The sequence below is a fragment of the Bos taurus genome, chromosome 2 (genome assembly GCF_002263795.3).
Source record: "Bos taurus isolate L1 Dominette 01449 registration number 42190680 breed Hereford chromosome 2, ARS-UCD2.0, whole genome shotgun sequence".
In the NCBI taxonomy this organism is placed as follows: Eukaryota; Metazoa; Chordata; class Mammalia; order Artiodactyla; family Bovidae; genus Bos; species Bos taurus.
Genome location: NC_037329.1, coordinates 21,008,351 through 21,026,561, shown reverse-complemented (window position 1 = coordinate 21,026,561; position 18,211 = coordinate 21,008,351). Strand labels below are relative to the sequence as shown.

At 40.2% G+C, this 18,211-nt stretch overlaps 1 protein-coding gene across 1 annotated transcript; it reads left to right on the top strand.

Annotated features, from left to right (window-relative positions):
• Window positions 1-1,024: 1,024 nt before the first annotated feature.
• LOC112442552 (high mobility group protein B3-like) lies at window positions 1,025-2,249 on the top strand. The gene has a single exon (XM_059878040.1). It carries the CDS (start codon window positions 1,049-1,051, stop codon window positions 1,637-1,639), a length of 591 nt encoding a protein of 196 aa, XP_059734023.1. The 5' UTR covers window positions 1,025-1,048; the 3' UTR covers window positions 1,640-2,249.
• The last annotated feature ends 15,962 nt before the right edge of the window (window positions 2,250-18,211 follow it).

Sequence of the window (18,211 nt, the reverse complement as noted above, 5' to 3'; positions counted from 1 at the left end):
TATGTAACCATTAAAGTATTAAAAACACATTCTTTTTAAATACTAATGAATACCTAGATAAAATATTCCATGAATGAATACTTACTGTTTGTGGGGTGGAAAAATAAAGGTTTGCCAACAATGAACACTGGGGCTCCCAGATGTGCACTTCCAGATCTCATGCCTTCAGATCCTCTCCACATAGGTATTATGTCCTCTGTGTTCATGGACAGGGGACTCAAGCTGAAACTAGAAACAATTCCAAGTTGTGCCCACATCCATCTCATATGGCACCTCCTGCTGGAAAAAAAATGACCACCTGAATCATAAAAAGTGTACAGGGAAACAAGCACTTTTATGCAACTTGATATTGTGAATACTTTTGTCTATGATTATTCACAATGAAGGGCCTTCCTTGATGGCTCAAGCAGTGAAGAATCTGCCTGCAATGCAGGACGTTCAGGTTTGATCCCTGGGTCAGGAAGATCCTCTGGAGGAGGAAATAGCAGCCCACTGCAGTATTCTTGCCCAGAAAATCCCATGGACAGTGGAGCATGGTAGGCTATGGTCCACGGGGTTGCAGAGTCAGACATGACTGAAGCAACTGAATGCACACACATACACACACACACACACACACACTCACAATGAAGGTACCTAGAACATCAGCTGTCCTCAGTTCCAAAATAGGCAACTGGTCTTTATCCATTAAAGCTTCACCGCTTTTTAATCTTATCACTGACACCTACTAGGAAATAGCATGAATTCCACATATTTTTTTCTGTTTTCAATTTTCTTTTGGCTTCTTAAGATCATTTGGATTCTCTATCCTTAACAATTTAAGTTAAAATCTAATAGAATCATGAAATCAGAATTTCCAGTTCATCTTATAATAAAATTAATAGTTTAATAGGCTCAATTTTGCCAATAATGCAAACAAATGTTTTAAAATTAAGTATAAGAATTCAGGAACAGGCGGCTCTCGTGGAGGCAGCTAGCGCGAGGTTGTGGAGCGCTGAGCTGCGCGTCGTGCCCTGCGCTGCCCAGACTAGCGAACAATACAGTCAAGATGGCTAAAGGTGATCCCAAGAAACCAAAGGGCAAGATGTCTGCTTATTCCTTCTTTGTGCAGACGTGCAGAGAGGAACATAAGAAGAAAAACCCAGAGGTCCCTGTCAATTTTGCTGAATTTTCCAAGAAATGCTCTGAGAGGTGGAAGACCATGTCCGGGAAAGAGAAGTCGAAGTTCGATGAAATAGCAAAGGCGGATAAAGTGCGCTATGATCGGGAAATGAAGGATTATGGACCAGCTAAGGGAGGCAAGAAGAAGAAGGACCCTAATGCCCCCAAGAGACCACCATCTGGATTTTTCCTATTCTGCTCGGAATTCCGCCCGAAGATCAAGTCTGCTAACCCTGGTATCTCTATTGGAGATGTGGCAAAGAAGCTGGGCGAGATGTGGAATAACTTAAGTGATAGTGAGAAGCAGCCATATATCAACAAGGCTGCGAAGCTGAAGGAGAAGTATGAGAAGGATGTCGCAGACTATAAGTCTAAAGGGAAGTTTGATGGCGCCAAGGGTGCTGCTAAAGTTGCCCAGAAAAAGGTGGAAGAGGAAGACGAAGAGGATGAGGAGGAGGAGGAGGAAGAGGATGAATAAAAAAAAAAAAAACTGTTGATCTGTCTCCTTGTGAATACCTTAGAGTAGGGAGTGCCTTGATTGACACACCTCTCACCCAAGATGTGTCTGTTGCCCTTATTAGGTTTAATTACCCAATTGGATCATGATCATATCTTAGTCTCTGAAAGTGCTCTAGCAATTGTCAGTGGTTTACGTTAAGTGGCCATGGGTGTCTGGAGCACCTGGAAACTGTATCAAAGTTGTACATATTTCCAAACATTTTTAAAATAAAAAGGCTCTCGTGTTCTCCTCACTCTGTGCACTTTGCTGTTGGTGTGACAAGGCATTTAAAGACGTTTCTGGCATTTTTTTTTTTTTAATTTGTAAGGTGGTGTGTTAATTCTATGGTCATTGGCTAGAAATCCCGAGTTTTCAACTGTACATATCTATAGTTTGTAAAAAGAACAAAGCAACCAAGACACACTCTTGATGCTCCTTGCTTGGTGTGGAGGCTGTGGGGGCAATGCCTTCCAGAGGGGCTGTAGCTCAGGGCGTGCACTGTGGGGCTGGACCTGTGGACACTGCAGTGGGCATCCATTTAGCTTCAGGTTGTCTTGTTTTTGTATATAGCGACATAGCATCCCGCTGCCATTCTTAGCTGTGGAGTAGGTGGGGGAGGTCAGCAGACATGAGAAGTGTTTTGGATCCTTTTTAGTTGAAGTGCGGTAGTTTTAAACTGTTTTGTTTTTTTTTAAAACAAACTGTAGAACTGTTCATTGTCAGCAAAGCCAAGAGCCACTGCACCAGTGAAAGTTCAAGAATCTTCTGTACTAAATACGATCTGCAATGTTCTGTTATTTTTTTTGTATGTTTAGAATGTTGAAATGTTTTTGAAGTTAAATAAACAGTATTACGTTAAAAAAAAAAAGAATTCAGGAAATAAAAGGACTCTTTCCTGGTTACTAGACACAGAGCTATATTTAAAAATATATTAAACTGATATTTTTAAAGTCAGAACTGATTACATATGGTCTACACATAAGCAAAAAGTTACATTTGTTTGACTAAATAATTTTCTTAGGCAACTATAAGAATAAAACTTCTAAGGCTTCTTTGTTTTCAGGCAAACCAACATGTTGGATACACAAAAGTGCTAAGTGACTGGGGAGGAAGGTGTATTAAGAGATTGCAGAGACCTGGCCTGTTCAGAGAATGCCTGATTCTAAATACAGCATTTGAACTGCAATTTGAAGGGTTGATAGGATTTCAACAAAACAAGAATTGAAGGAAGAAATGCCAAGTAGAATGGCAGAGGCAATGCCAATGAGAGAAAATTGAAATGTGCATGTTTTTAGTCATCCTACCAAAAACTTGTCTTCTGTCATCTGCTAACCTCTAAAATATGTACATGAAACAAACACAGTACATACTCTCAAAGATCCCCCCAGGACATAGGAAGAGCAGCATCAGCAACCCCACAGCCCACAGCAGTGTGTCGGTGTTTTCTGCCTTTAGTATGTTTTGAGCAACCAGAAGAAAGAAGCTGAAGCTCTGGCTTTGTTAGAGATTGGCACGTTAGGAGAGCAGGGAAAAGGCCATCCCAGCAGAAAGAACAGCATATCCAGACACACAGACATTTTTTCCTGTAGTTTCTCTTTCTAATTATGTAACTGTGAGGAGAAGAGTAACAACATCTAACTCCTTACATTTGTCAGGTACAGGTATTAAAACCTCATTGAATTTTTAGATATGCCTCTGATGAAGGTCCTAACTCCATTTAACAGATGAGGAAATTGAGATACAGGGGATAAGTAACTTGCCCATGGGCACAGAGCCAGAAGGGAGGATTTCAACTCAGGATGTCTGGCTCCAGAGCCCACATGCTTAACTGCAGTGTCACCACAGATAACCCATGTGGTGAGGTCAAGGAAATGTGGGAGATTTGCTCTAACCAATTCTACAGTTTGAACAGCTGTATTTTCAAGCCCTAAAAGTTATCTGGAAAGCAGCCATCCTTGAACATGCATTGAGCCCTTAAGACATTCTACTCAACATACTACCACCTCTGTCCTTAGGGCTCTTCTATTTCTGGTTGGAAATTGTGATGGACTGCTATCATATTTTCTTCCCTTGTCTAGAGAGCTTCTCTCCCCACCGCTACCTAGTGGGGACTGCCATGTTCTTACATGAGACGTTTGGTCTCCACTGATACAACATTCAGAAAACTAAGATCATGGCCTCTGGTCCCATCACTACATGGGAAATAGATGGGGAAACAGTGTCAGACTTTATTTTTTGGGGGCTCCAAAATCACTGCAGATAGTGATTGCAGCCATGAAATTAAAAGACACTTACTCCTTGGAAGGAAAGTTATGATCAACCTAGACAGCATATTGAAAAGCAGAGATATTACTTTGCCAACAAAGTTCCGTCTAGTCAAGGCTATGGTTTTTCACAGAGTTGGACTGTGAAGAAAGCTGAGTGCCGAAGAATTGATGCTTTTGAACTGTGATGTTGGAGAAGACTCTTGAGAGTCCCTGGACTGCAAGGAGATCCAACCAGTCCATCCTAAAGGAGATCAGTCCTGGTGTTCATTGGAAGGACTGATGCTGAAGCTGAAACTCCAATACTTTTGCCACCTCATGCGAAGAGTTGACTCATTGGAAAAGACCCTGATGTTGGGAGGGACTGGGGGCAGGAGAAGAAGGGGATGACAGAGGATGAGATGGCTGGATGGCATCACCGACTCAAAGGACATGAATTTGAGTGAACTCCAGGAGTTGGTGATGGACAGGGAGGCCTGGCGTGCTGTGATTCATGGGGTCACAAAGAGTCGGATACGACTGAGCGACCAAACTGAACTGAACTGAACTGATGGATCTAGAGGTGTGCCTATCTGTGGTCTTGACTGAACTAAAACTGAGAAGTGACAGTTGATAAATCTAATGGCAGGAGCTATGAGATACAAGACTTGGCATCAGCCATGTGTTCTCAGCCACATGGAAGACATTGCTCAACAGCAGTGGAGGGTGAAACCAACAGTCAGAAAGAAACACGTTTGAGAGTTGGAGAGAGCAGGAGCTCTGAGGGCATTTGAATGTCTAGATGCTGTTGTCCCTAAGGTCTAGCCACAAAGCTCCCCAACTGAATTTAAGTCATGTAAGATAAACCTATAACCTTCCAAAACATTCCCCTCTTTCTCAAACCAGCTGGAGTTCTACCACTTGCAATCAAAAACTTACTAACACAAGCATAAAGAATTAATTTACATAAAAATACTCAGAAACCCTTTATAAACAACTGGCAAACAAGGGCTGCTGTCACTATGTAAAATATCATTGACATATACACAATAGGAGGAAATGTGTGAGTGGGGACCCTTTTCTAAAGGTAGTGATTGGCAACAGATAATTTAGTTCATGTTGGCAAGTGGTTCAACTTCAAATACTCTTATTGAGACCATCCCTCTCTGATGCCAGAAATTTTAGGGCTAAGTGATCCTATGTGCTTTAAACCATGGCAGCTTTCTGAGCACTCAAAGAATCTGGAGGAAATGCATTTCTAACTCAAATGGTACACAAGTTATGACTCCACAGTAAAGCAACTGATTTTTAAATAAATATACCAGAGTATAAAGCCCAAATGTGTGCTTTTTCATTTAAAGCCATCAACCTAGGACCACACACTTAGTCTGCGAGGCTGTCTCAACGCAGCATTGGAACTCCATTAGGGAGATGGCCTTCACAGCTTACCACCTATCCTCTAAATATTCCTAATGGTACCAAACATTAATCACTGGAGGTAGATCTGGAGTTTCGGAATGATCAAAATATCTGGAGCCAAGATTGTTGATTAAGGTGAGTGACCCAGCTTAAAAAACTACTTGGCACCAGAAATAATATTTGAATATAAATATGGAGATAGATTTCTTCTTTAATTATTGACAAACCACTTCTGACAAGTGATCTTCCTCAGTTACGTACTGTTATAATTTTATAATACAGTTTAACTGCAAAGTAAAATTTTTTAATCTTTTAAATTTATAAGGAGAAGAACATCTCCTCCCCCTAAGTCCAAGATCTGATAACAAGGGATGTGTCCCCAGAAGTGTTTGGATGTATTATGTTAACTTGTTTAAAAAGCAAAAAATATTACTTTAGACTTTTACAGAATCTTCCATTCCAGCCTCAACTGTACTGAATTATCTAGATTATCATCAGGCCCAAGGGGGACATTTATGACTTTGAGGGATGAGAAAGGACAATTCTTCACTCTAAATTATTCCCTCTAAATGTGATAATCTTCTCTTTGAGAAGCATAGCAGTTAAATTTTTTTTTTCATTTTTTGCCTTTTTAAAAAGTTTCCTTCCTCTGTAAGTTATTCTTTCTGCCTACCCTATGAGGTCACTGAGTCTACTGAGGACTCCCCTAACAGTCTAGGAGACAAGGATGTTGGAAGCTTCTCTTTATCTTTTCAGAAATGTTACTATTATAGAGCACTTTTGAAACTTTTTCTACATGTTCTCTGCTTAGTCGTAGATCACAAGGGTTACAAACCAATCCCTTCTGGTCCCAGAAAATAAATACATTTGATTTGGAAATTCTTACACCAGCGAGATTGTGCAAATATTATTTGTACCAGTTACTTCTTAAATAAATAAATAAAACCCCAGAAAATCTTTTTAAAACATCATTTCAAACAATACAAATGGAAATGTGACACGCGTGGCATGGCTGTCTGTTTTACTTGCACTGTTTTACTGTTTCATATTCTGAGCAAACAGAGAGGCTATTTTCCCCCAAGGGTTCAGGAGGGCATACGATTTCATTTCTTCAGAAAATTGTTTCTCAAGATTTCAATCTTCTTCGCTGGAGATGGCAAAACATAATATCAGAAACACTTATGCTTTTTATCTACTATATTTTCAAAGCATAAATAAAAGCTCAGTATACATTTAAGACAGGTGGATTCAAACTTTGGGATAAATCACTTACATATCCAAATAGTTTTATCATGTAAGAACATTTTAATTTTAAAATGTTTAACAGAAGATCAACAGAAAGACGGGCCCTTTAAAAATATTTCACACTGTCACTCATTTTACTCGGACACCATTCAATTTTCTAAATCTTGGGGTTAATGAGACAAGTAATAAAAAAATTAGATTTTTAGAAAATGGGATTCAAATGGGCAGCATTCAACCAGAGCTTCTTTCTTTTTCTTTTTCTAATAGTGGTGAGTACTATTTTGGTTTTCAACCTCATTACACTTCTATTCATAGAGCATGGTATAAAAACTTTAAACCTCAAATGTTTTAAGAGTAAAACAAATCATGCATCTATGAAAAGATGAGCATAATGGCTTTTTTCATAGTATGCCTAATCCACTTTGCAACTGGTCTCATAGCATTCGCTGAAGAACTCTCATTAGCATTAATATTCCCTCAAGTTCTACTGTCTCATCATTTAAGCAATAATTTGAGGATCAATTCAATTTCATGGGAATTTCATTATTCCAGGCCAGCTTGGTGGCTTTGCAACACAGAGAATTTTAGTTGTTGGGACACTGAAATTTTCATGGTCCTTTGTGGAATAATTGAACATATACCTGCCCAGCACACACAAATCATTAAATTAATGTCATGGATGAAACCAGTTATTGAATAAAGGAATAGCTTCTGAAGTATGGATGCCCATCGCTCCCCACTTTTCTTGGCTCCTAGCTTGTTTGCAGACACTATACCGAATAGGTCATCCAGGAAAATACCAGGGTGGGTCCCTGAAGAGATTTAAGGAGATGTTTTAGGAATACTTGAGGCCCTATTTCATCTGGTTGCTGTCTTGGGTTAAGGAATTGCCTTTTAGAAGGTCTCTAAGATAACCAATTTCTGATCTGGGAGACTTAACAGAAACTCCTTAGCAGAATGCCCTACATGTCATATGCTATGCTATGCTAAGTCACTTCAGTCGTGTCCGTCTCTGTGCGACCCCATAGACGGCAGCCCACCAGGCTCCCCCGTCCCTGGGATTCTCCAGGCAAGAACACTGGAGTGAGTTGCCATTTCCTTCTCCAATGCATGAAAGTGAAAAGTGAAAGTGAAGTCACTCAGTCGTGTCCGACTCTTAGTGACCCCATGGATTGCAGCCCAACAGGCTCCTCCGTCCATGGGATTTTCCAAGCAAGAGCACTGGAGTGGGGTGCCATTAGGTGTTCAATATATGCTTATTGAACTGAAATAGCATCCATGAGATCATGTCCATGTGACCTGCCCAGTTAGTAATGAGTGAACACATCACAGGACAGAGCAAGAGGCCTGAGTGCAGGGGAGGGCTGGGGGCGGGGAGATGGAAATAAAAATCCCACTTGGAAAACACAGAATTATTTTGTAACTGAAAAGGGTTTAGAAAAGAGCTTCATTGCGTGTTAAGCAAACTATATTCTTGACACCAAAAAACATTTTTACTGGTTGCAGGAAAGTTCAGAGAAGTCACCTGTAAGTGTCAGTTCAGTTCAGTTCAGTCCCTCAGTTGTGTCCGACTCTTTGAGAGATGAGTGCAATTGTGCAGTAGTTTGAGCATTCTTTGGCATTGCCTTTCTTTGGGATTGGAATGAAAAATGACCTTTTCCAGTCCTGTGGCCACTGCTGAGTTTTCCAAATTTGCTGGCATATTGAGTGTAGCACTTTCACAGCACTCATCTCACATGCTAGCAAAGTAATGCTCAAAATTCTCCAAGCCAGGCTTCAACAGCACATGAACTATGAACTTCCAGAATCTAAGCTAGATTTAGCAAAGGCAGAGGAACCAGAGATCAAATTGCCAACATCCGCTGGATCATCGAAAAAGCAAGAGAGTTCCAGAAAAACATCTATTTCTGTTTTGACTATGCCAAAGCCTTTGTGCAGATCACAACATACTGTGGAAAATTCTTAAAGAGATGTGAATATCACCTTACCTGCCTCCTGAGAAATCTGTATGCAGGTCAGGAACCAACAGTTAGAACTGGACATGGAACAACAGACTGGTTCCAAATAGGGAAAGGAGTACGTCAAGGCTGTATATTGTCACCCTGCTTATTTAACTTATATGCAGAGTATATCATGAGAAACGCTGGGCTGGATGAAGCACAAGCTGGAATCAAGATTGCCAGGAGAAATAGCAATAACCTCAGATATGCAGATGACACCACCCTTACGGCGGAAAACAAAGAAGAACTAAAGAGCCTCTTGATGAAAGTGAAAGAGGACAGTGAAAAAGTTAGCTTAAAACTCGACATTCAGAAAACTAAGAGCATGGCATTTAGTCCCATCACTTTATGGCAAATAGATGGGGAAACACTGGAAACAGTGGAAGACTTTATTTTGGGGGCTCCAAAGTCACTGCAGATGGTGACTGCAACCCTGAAATTAAAAGATGCTTGCTCCTTGGAAGAAAAGTTATGAACAACCTAGACAGCATATTAAAAAGCAGAGACATTTCTTTGCCAACAAAGGTCCGTCTAGTCAAAGCTCTGGTTTTTCCAGTAGTCATGTATGGATGTGAGAGTTGGACTGTGAAGAAACCTGAGCGCTAAAGAATTGCTGCTTTTGAACTGTGGTGTTGGAGAAGACTCTTGAGAGTCCCTTGGACAGCAAGGAGATACATCCAGTCCATCCTAAAGGAAATCAGTCCTGAATATTTATTGGAAGTACTGATGCTGAAGCTGAAACTCTAATACTGTGGCCACCTCATGAGAAGAGTTAACTCATTGGAAAAGACCTTGATGCTGGGAAAGATTGGGGGCAGGAGGAGAAGGGGACGACAGAGGATGAGATGGTTGGATGGCATCACTGACTCAGTGGACATGAGTTTGAGTAAACTCCAGGAGTTGGTGATGAAGGTAGGCCTGCCATGCTGCAGTCCATGGGGTTGCAAAGAGTCACACATGACTGAGCAGCTGAACTGATTCATTGGAAGTAGGAGAGGCCAGAGGAATAAGAACATTGTACCAAGAGTGATAACTGTGAGGCTTCCAAACTTTGACACTTGTGAACCCACAAAACTTCAGCAAGATTCATGTTGATGTTTGGCAGAAACCAACACAATTCTGTAAAGCAATTAGCCTTCAATTTAAAAATAAATATATTAAAAAAAAAAAAAAGCTTCAGCAAGTCTCCTGGCTGATTTTGGAACTTCTTCCTGTTGTGTTCTTTATAGATGATCCTGCTCCAACCTTAGTGTAGCTTCCTAGGACAAGTTCTGAACATGATTAGTTATGACATCCATGCAACATCCACTAAGAAAATGAAATACAGGCTCTTCTGCTATAAGAGTGGAGAAAGAAATGGCACCCCACTCTAGTACTGTTGCCTGGAAATTCCCATGGACGGAGGAGCCTGGTAGGCTGCAGTCCATGGGGTCGCTAAGAGTTGGACATGACTGAACGACTTCGCTTTCACTTTTTCACTTTCATGCATTGGAGAAGGAAATGGCAACCCACTCCAGTGTTCTTGCCTGGAGAATCCCAGGGATGGGGGAGCCTGGTGGGCTGCCGTCTATGGGGTCCCACAGAGTTGGACACGACTGAAGCGACTTAGCAGCAGCAGCAACTGCTATAAGAGATATATGTGTTTCAAAAGATACTTTCATTCTGCAAAGTCACAGGATTTATAGAGAAAATAGTAGTAGCAAACCACTCCAAATTTAAGCAGCTTTGTAATAAAAATACCAACACAAAGAATAAACCTAATAAAAATATTTTCAGTTTTTTTAAAGCTCAAGTTAACTTCCTAAAAGACCACTGTAAATACAGGAATTTTTACCTCTTTTAAAAAAAAGATATATATTTTTTACCACAATAAAAGAGAGAGAGAAACTAGACAGCTTGCTAGAAGGGATCAAATAGAAGACAGAGGCTGCTTATTTGAGGAGACAAGAGCAAAATACGCAAGGATCAGAGAGAACCACACACTCAGCACTTCGAAGACAAAGCACATAGCCAAGCTGTTCACAGGTTGGTCTTCTTTTCAACATAGTTTGGCTGTAGGTCCTATTTCTATGGGGCTTTCTGGTGGCTCAGATGGTAAAGAATCTGCCTGCAGTGCAAGAGACCACTGTTAGATCCTTGGGTTGAGAAGATCCCCTAGAGAAAGGAATGGCTCCCCACTCCAGTATACTTGCCTTGGAGATTTCCATGGAGAGAGGAGCCTGGCAGGCTGCAGTCCACGGGGTCACAAAGAGTCAGACACAGTTGAGCAACTAACACTTTTACTTTCTATATTCTATGTTCTTCTAACTTGCTGCATTCAGCTGCTATTGTTTAGTGATGCAAAATATTAGTAATCTGAGGGAAATCATGTATGACCAACATAACTTCTGAGTTATACTGGCCTCATTGTCCTAAATACCAGTTGCATAAAAGCTAATTTCTATTTTAGAACCACTACAGATTCCCCTGGAAAAACTGTAGGTAAACTACAATAGGGCTTCCCTGGTGGCTCAGTGGTAAAGAATCCACCTGCCAATGTAGGAGATATGGGTTCAATCCCTGGGTCAGAAAGACCCCCTGGAGAAGGAAATGGCAACCCACTCCAGTATTCTTGCCTGGGAAATCCCATGGACCACTCCTGGGAAATTTCTCCATGGGAAATCCCACAGAGCCCCGAGGGCTAGTCCATGGTGTAAAAGAGTCAGATATGACTGAGCAACTAAAAACAACAAAACAGATGAAATAGATGTAGATGACAATAAATGTAGATACTGATAGGTAGGAGACCAAAGGGTTTCCCAGGTGGTGCAAGTGGTAAAGAATCCACCTGCCAATGCAGGAGATGCAAGAGACGCAGTTTCAATCCCTGGGTCAGGAAGATGCCCTGGAGTAGGAAACGGCACCCCTCTTGAGTATTCTTGCCTGGAAAATTCCATGGGCAGAGGAACCTGGCAGCTACAGTCCATGGGGCTGCAAAGAGTCAGACACAACTGAGAGATATTCTAGTTCTAGGGCGTTGCTCAGTACCTTACGTGGAAGAGGAATTTTTCATTGAGAAATAATGATCTTGAAATTCCAACATAACAAGGGAGCTTAGTCAAATAAAAAGACAGTTAGTCAAGTCATCCATCAAGGGTACCCATGCTTTGGGAAAACAAGTGTTCAAGGTCTATTAGGGTTTTAGATCCAGGAAGGATCACTTCATTTATAGCCCTTTGAAGAACACTTGTGGAAACCAGCATTCCCACTCTTTGAGATTATTCAGCTAATGCATGCCCAACAGGCTATGCTCTAATCTGTTGCTTTTTCACCAAAAGAATTTATCCAGGCCTTTTTCCTTTAGGCTCTTCTTGATGCTAGGCAGTTCACCGTTTTAATCTGCTTATTCAGCACAAAATATGAAACACAAAATAAAAGCAGTGGTTGACTTTCCATAACTGCTTTCTGTTTTACCTTGTTGGCCCCTTTTTGCCCTATTTGAATAGTACTGCATCTCCTTCACATTTTAGTTTTAATGAGGTTATTTACCTTGCATACCCAATGAGATTATACCTAATAAATTCTCTTCTCTGAGATGTGTCTTAGAGGGCAGCCTATTTAACTATTAAAAGGATTAACCTTTTAACTGAGAGTGGTCTTTAGGCTGGACACAACTTTCACGCTGAGCTTTCAATTACTTAAAGATGTCACCATAGCACACAGAGGTGTTTACATTTACAAATACTAGTAGATCAGCCTTTAAAATAGCCACATGCTAACTTGCACAATGGCTGGTAAAGAAAGCTCACTTGTTGCTATGTATCACTCTTGCTCATGTGTGTTAATGAAATACATGTGAGCTAATAATGCAAACCAGGAAGTAAATAATATTTTTAATGCCTTAATATTGCTATCAATTATATGTGCTAACAAAATACATGGAGAGACAATCCATGCAGACCCTTCAAATTTCCTTTTAGTCAATACTTGTTTTCTTCCCCACCCAAATTTTTACCGTAAGTAATAATGTTAATTACCTTAATTGTTTTCATATTGCCATTCCAGGTGGGGAACAGAAAAGGCATGCTGCTGCTGCTGCTACTGCTAACTCGATTCAGTCGTGTCCAACTCTGCACAACCCCATGGACAGCAGCCCACCAGACTCGTGTCCAAAGGATTCTCTAGGCAAGAATAGTGGAGTGGGTTGCCATTTCCTTCTCCAGGAAAAGTCATGAGGTAAAAGCAAATGCCTTAGGTAATCCACCATTTGGACAATAAGTTTGGCTTTACTTCATCAGCTGGGGGACGGGGATGGAGATGAGGAGGGAGGTAGCTGGTGGTTGGGGGTTAGGAAAAATAGAGGAAAAATACTTATTTAGCTTATCTAGATCATTGCATTTGAGATAATGTTAAAAAGAATTTTTATAAATCCTTTTTCCTCCAAAATCCAGTTGACTTGTGCATTATGGCACATCTCACTCTCAGATCCTCATAAATATTATCACTTAATCTGCTTGATTATATGTTGTACTGACCTAAAAAGCATCTATTTATAGTGATATCCAGGGAGAGCATCTCTCAAGTCAAAACAATTTGGTCTCTATTCTCAGGAAAGGAGTAATTGAAAGGAGAATCTCCCCCTTGGACATAAACCATCTTGTCCATCTCCCCCTGCAAAATTCCCAGAAAAATCTAGTTATTTACTAACGTTCTGGGGCTCGTGGATTATTCCTAGAGAACACAAATATTTATTGATAACTACCAACTACTATCTACAGGGAATATTGGAGGGAACAAAAACATTCAGAAATCTCTGGCAACATGGATTACTTTCTATAGGGGGAAGAATTGCAAAATGAAGATGCCAAATATATAGTACATTAGATGGTGATAATACTCCTATTGAATGTTAATGACAATAGAGAAGTTTTAGACAATTTTAATAGAAGAAAAAAGCAGGAAAGGGAATGGAGGGATATTTTAAAGAAGGTGTTGTCAGGTTAGGCAAGGCAGGTTGGTATTTGCGTAAAGACCTGGGGTTGGAGTGTCCAGCTAAGCAAAAATGTTTAAAACAGAAGGACCATTAAGAAAAAACGGCTCTGAGGCAGGAGTATGGCTGGCATGTTGGAGGAAGACCAAGGAGGACAGCAAAGCCAAAGAGAGATGGGATAATTAGAACAGGAACATCAAGCAGGGGGTGAGGGTAGGTAGTGTAGGATTTTATAAGCCATTGCAATGTCTTGGGCTTTTACTCTAGGTAATATGGGGAACTGTGAACCTAAACTATGGACCTAAATGCCTGTCACAGATGAATGGACAAAGATGATGTGTTATATACACAATGAAATATCATCCACCCATAAATGGGAAGAAATCCTGCCCTTTACAACAACATGAATGGACCCTGAGGGCACTGTTCTAAGTGAAATAAGCCAGAGAAAGCCAAATACTGTTTGACATCACTTATATGCTGCTGATGCTAAGTTGCTTCAGTCATGTCCAACTCTGTGCGACCCCACAGATGGCAGCCCACCAGGCTCCCCCGTCCCTGGGATTCTCCAGGCAAGAATACTGGAGTGGGTTGCCATTTCCTTCCCCAATGCATTAAAGTAAAAAGTCAGAGTGAAGTCACTCAGTCATGTCCGACTGTTAGTGACCTCATGGACTGCAGCCTACCAGGCTCCTCCGTCCATGGGATTTTCCAGGCAAGAGTACTGGAGTGGGGTGCCATTGCCTTCTCCGATCACTTATATAGACAGTCTTAAAAAGACAAACTCAGAGAAACAGAGTAGAGTGGTTGTTATCAGGGTTTGGGGATGGTGGGAGAAATGGGGAGATAATGGTCAAAGGTTATAAACTTCCAGAGACAGATAAACAATTTGGGGGATCTAATACACAGCATGGTGATTGTAGCTAATGATGCTGCGTCTTATGCTAGAACATTGCTAAGAGGGTAGATCTTAACTTTCTCACCACAGAAAGAAATGGTAACCATTTGATAGGATGGAAAAGTAGCTAATAGTATAGTGGTAATCATTTTATAATTTATAATTATTATTTCAAATCAACACATGGTACATCTTAAACTTATACAATGCTATGTGTCAATTATATCTCAATTAAAAAACAAAACAATAACATGCATGCTAAGTCGCTTCGATCGCAACCCTATGTACCCCGCTAGGCTCCTCTGTCCATGGGATTCTCCAGGCAAGAATACTGGAGTGGGTTGCCATCCCCGCCTCCATGGGATCTTGCCAACCCAGGGATCAAACTCCTGCATTGGCAGGCAGGTTCTTCACCACTAGTGCCACCTGGAACAAAAGGATGGGAAAATACGGGAAAGTTTTTGAGTAGAGGAGTCATCACACCCTCCTAATAGGCTTACTTTGGCTGCTGCTAGGAATGGATTGTGAGGAGAGTGAATGAGTGCCTGTTACAAGTAACCCAGAGGAGAGATGAGAGGGGCCGCAATCTGAGAGAAGTATAGGGCTCATGTCTGAACAGCATGGAGTGAGAATAAAGGCTGCCCACAGAGACTGCCAATATCTGTTACGAATGAATTTATTTTATAAATTCTAATTTACAACATTTACGTATTATGAAATCAATCCATCACTGAGAACACAAATTAGTGGCCTTCAGTGTTAAAAATTGTTAAATACATTGTGTATACATTTTTTAAAGTTACTACAGATCCACATTAAAGACAAGTCAAATGTTTGAGGAATGACAGGACTTGTGGAGTCTAGGGGGTTTGTGGAATATAGCGTGAAAACCAGCACTCCCTAGGCTGCTAGGAGAGATGTCACATCCTGTGAAAGCTGATAGAGGTGGCCTCAGACTACTCTTGGGAAACATCAAGAGAGGCCGAGCCTGTTAAAGTGACTGGAAGCAACAGGACGTCCCACTTCCTCCTAACTCTCCTGGGAGGGCCTGAGTCTTACAGCCCAGAACTACTTCCTTACCTGCCTTCCCAAACATCTGGTGATAATGTCTAACAGCAGTATGTGTTAGTAGAAGTTTGTTCCTATTCTTTGTGAATAGGAACATCACAGTGCATGAATTACACATAAGAATCAGAGTCATGGAAACTACATGCAAAATCCATAAAGGACTGGGGGAAAGCTGATACCCCAAATTCAATAGAAGGACATGCAAAGTCCTGGGGATGCAGGTCAGCAAAGGATGATCACAGAAGAAGGAAGGGAGAGGATGGAAGGGGAAAGGGCCTAGAAAGGTAGCTGACTAGTATGAGGTCCTTCGTGAGGCCAGTACATGTAACCAAAGGTTAAATAGAGAAAGGTAGCTGGTCATCAACGCCTAGACCTCTAGGTAAAATCCAAGGTGTGGGAGCTGTGGACAGCAGCAGTCCATATCCTTCCCTCCTGGCATCATTTGAAGACCTAGAGGCACAAAGAAATTCAAAATCAAGGTTTCTTCATTTCAAAAATATTAAATTTCAGAGCTGATAAGAAGATCATCTATATCAGAGGCACAGTGCCTGCTAAGAAACAATTCCAGTTCAGCAAATACTCATGAAGCACATACTGTTTGCCAAGTACCTTCTAAGTGAGAGTTGAAGGTATGTAAAGAGACAATTAGTCCCTCAGTGATAGTGAGATCCAGGAAGAAATATTCATCCTTTGTATAAATCAAAGAAGCATCTGACATGTACTCAGGAAAAGATTTTGATAAGACATCTTTTTTTAATATTTCTCAGTGCTTTCAGTAAAAATCTCAATGGGAAGACAATTTTTTAAATGGCACCAGAATCAAAGAATTTGAATATTGGTTGTAGAAATTCACATAACACCAAGAATAGAAAGGTAATTTATGTACATGCTTTTGTCATGAATCAACTCAACTCTGTATGGTAGCACAAAAGAAACAGAGCTAACAGTGAAAGCGGAAAGAATGCATACTGCCCCTAACTAAGCAGAGGAGGAGCCAGCAAGCAGTACCATATTCTTTTTTAGCTTCTAAAATAATAGTAACATCTCCAGTACTGTTTCACAAAATGTGGGCAACCCAAGGAGTGTTCATCTTACCAAAAGAACTCTTCAAGATTTCCCTCAGAGTATTACTATGGAACATTTTTACAGGATATTTTAATCGCTTTAATGTATACAAGATAAAGAGAATATTGCTAGTAAAAAGTAAATTTGAACAAATAGGTAAGACTGGAAGTAGTGCAATATAGTGAAACATTTGTGGATCAAGTGAAGTCACTCAGTCATGTCTGACTCTTTGTGACCGCATGGACTATAGCCTGCCAGGCTCCTCTGTCCACGGAATTTTCCAGACAAGGATACTGGAGTGGGTTGCCATTTCCTTATCCAGGAGCCCTTCCTGACCCAGGGATCGAACCCCGGTCTTCCACACTGCAGGCAAACTCTTTAGCCTATGAGCCACCAGGGAAGGTTCATTTATGGATCAACCTAGGTTCAAATCCTGTGTTTCCCACTTATCAGCTGTGTGACCTTTGATGCATTACTGAATTTCCAGGAACCTCAATTTCCTTATCTAAAGAATGAGGATAAATAATTTCTATTTCAAAGAATTCTTCTAAGGATCAAATTACACTGTATATATAAGATGTCTTATAGCAGGTTGGGTATATATTAAACTTTCAGTCAATTACAGTTTCCCTAGTAGAAAACCAGCACATCAGAGGGGCCTCCAGGTACACTGCTGTACATAAATGGACATTTAAAATAACTACCCAAAAAAGTAAATATTTCTACAAATCTCTAAATATATTATAATTTACCTAATTCTCTAAATCATGAAATTCATTCTCATCTCTCTCACAAATTGCCACAAATTCTCAATTTGGGAAGCTTGAGTCAGATTTTGCTATAACTGCTATCATATGACGATTCTAGAGCAATCTGCACTAAGACACATCACTGTATTCTGTGTTTGTGATTATTTCTCAATGTTTATCAGAACCCATCCATAAGAAGCAGTCTCCATAACTTGTTAGATTTCCAAAGAAATATATTAAGGGAAGATTAAATATTATGGTGTCATATTACATAAAAATAAAGCAACTACTTATTAGAAGACAAAAACCTTTGATTCATTCCTCTTAATTAAAGGAATTAATGAGCTGTGTATGGCTTTGTGCAAATAAAGGAAGGAGGAGAAAGTATGTAGATGTACCAGGGCTTCCAAACCATTCTACATAGGTGGAGAGCACTTTATTCAAGCTGCTGAAAGAAAAAAAATCTAAGTTTCTCAGATTCCTTCCTAATTTCTAACTCCATATTTTTTATAAAACGTTCATTTCTATTCTTTATTCCAAAGTAACAACAGAGGTCTCTATATTTTTACTGCCCAGATAAACTCACTTTTTTCTCTGCCTTTTCTGAAAATGAACTGTTTCCCCAGAATTTGCACATACAAAAATGTTCTGAATTTTGGAATAACAGAACTATTAACTTGAATTAAAAATCTTTCTGTAACACAGTAATTTGTTGGATCTCATTACTCTAGATTTTTAATTTAAAAATTAGACTTTCTAAAAGTAATGCACATTCTTGATATTGTTTGGGAAAGTCTGGGGGAAAAGATGAAAAAACAGAGTAACACATACTATAACCCAATATGATTAGTTAAAATTTGTTATATTTGTATAAACCCCTCCCTCTCATATATCT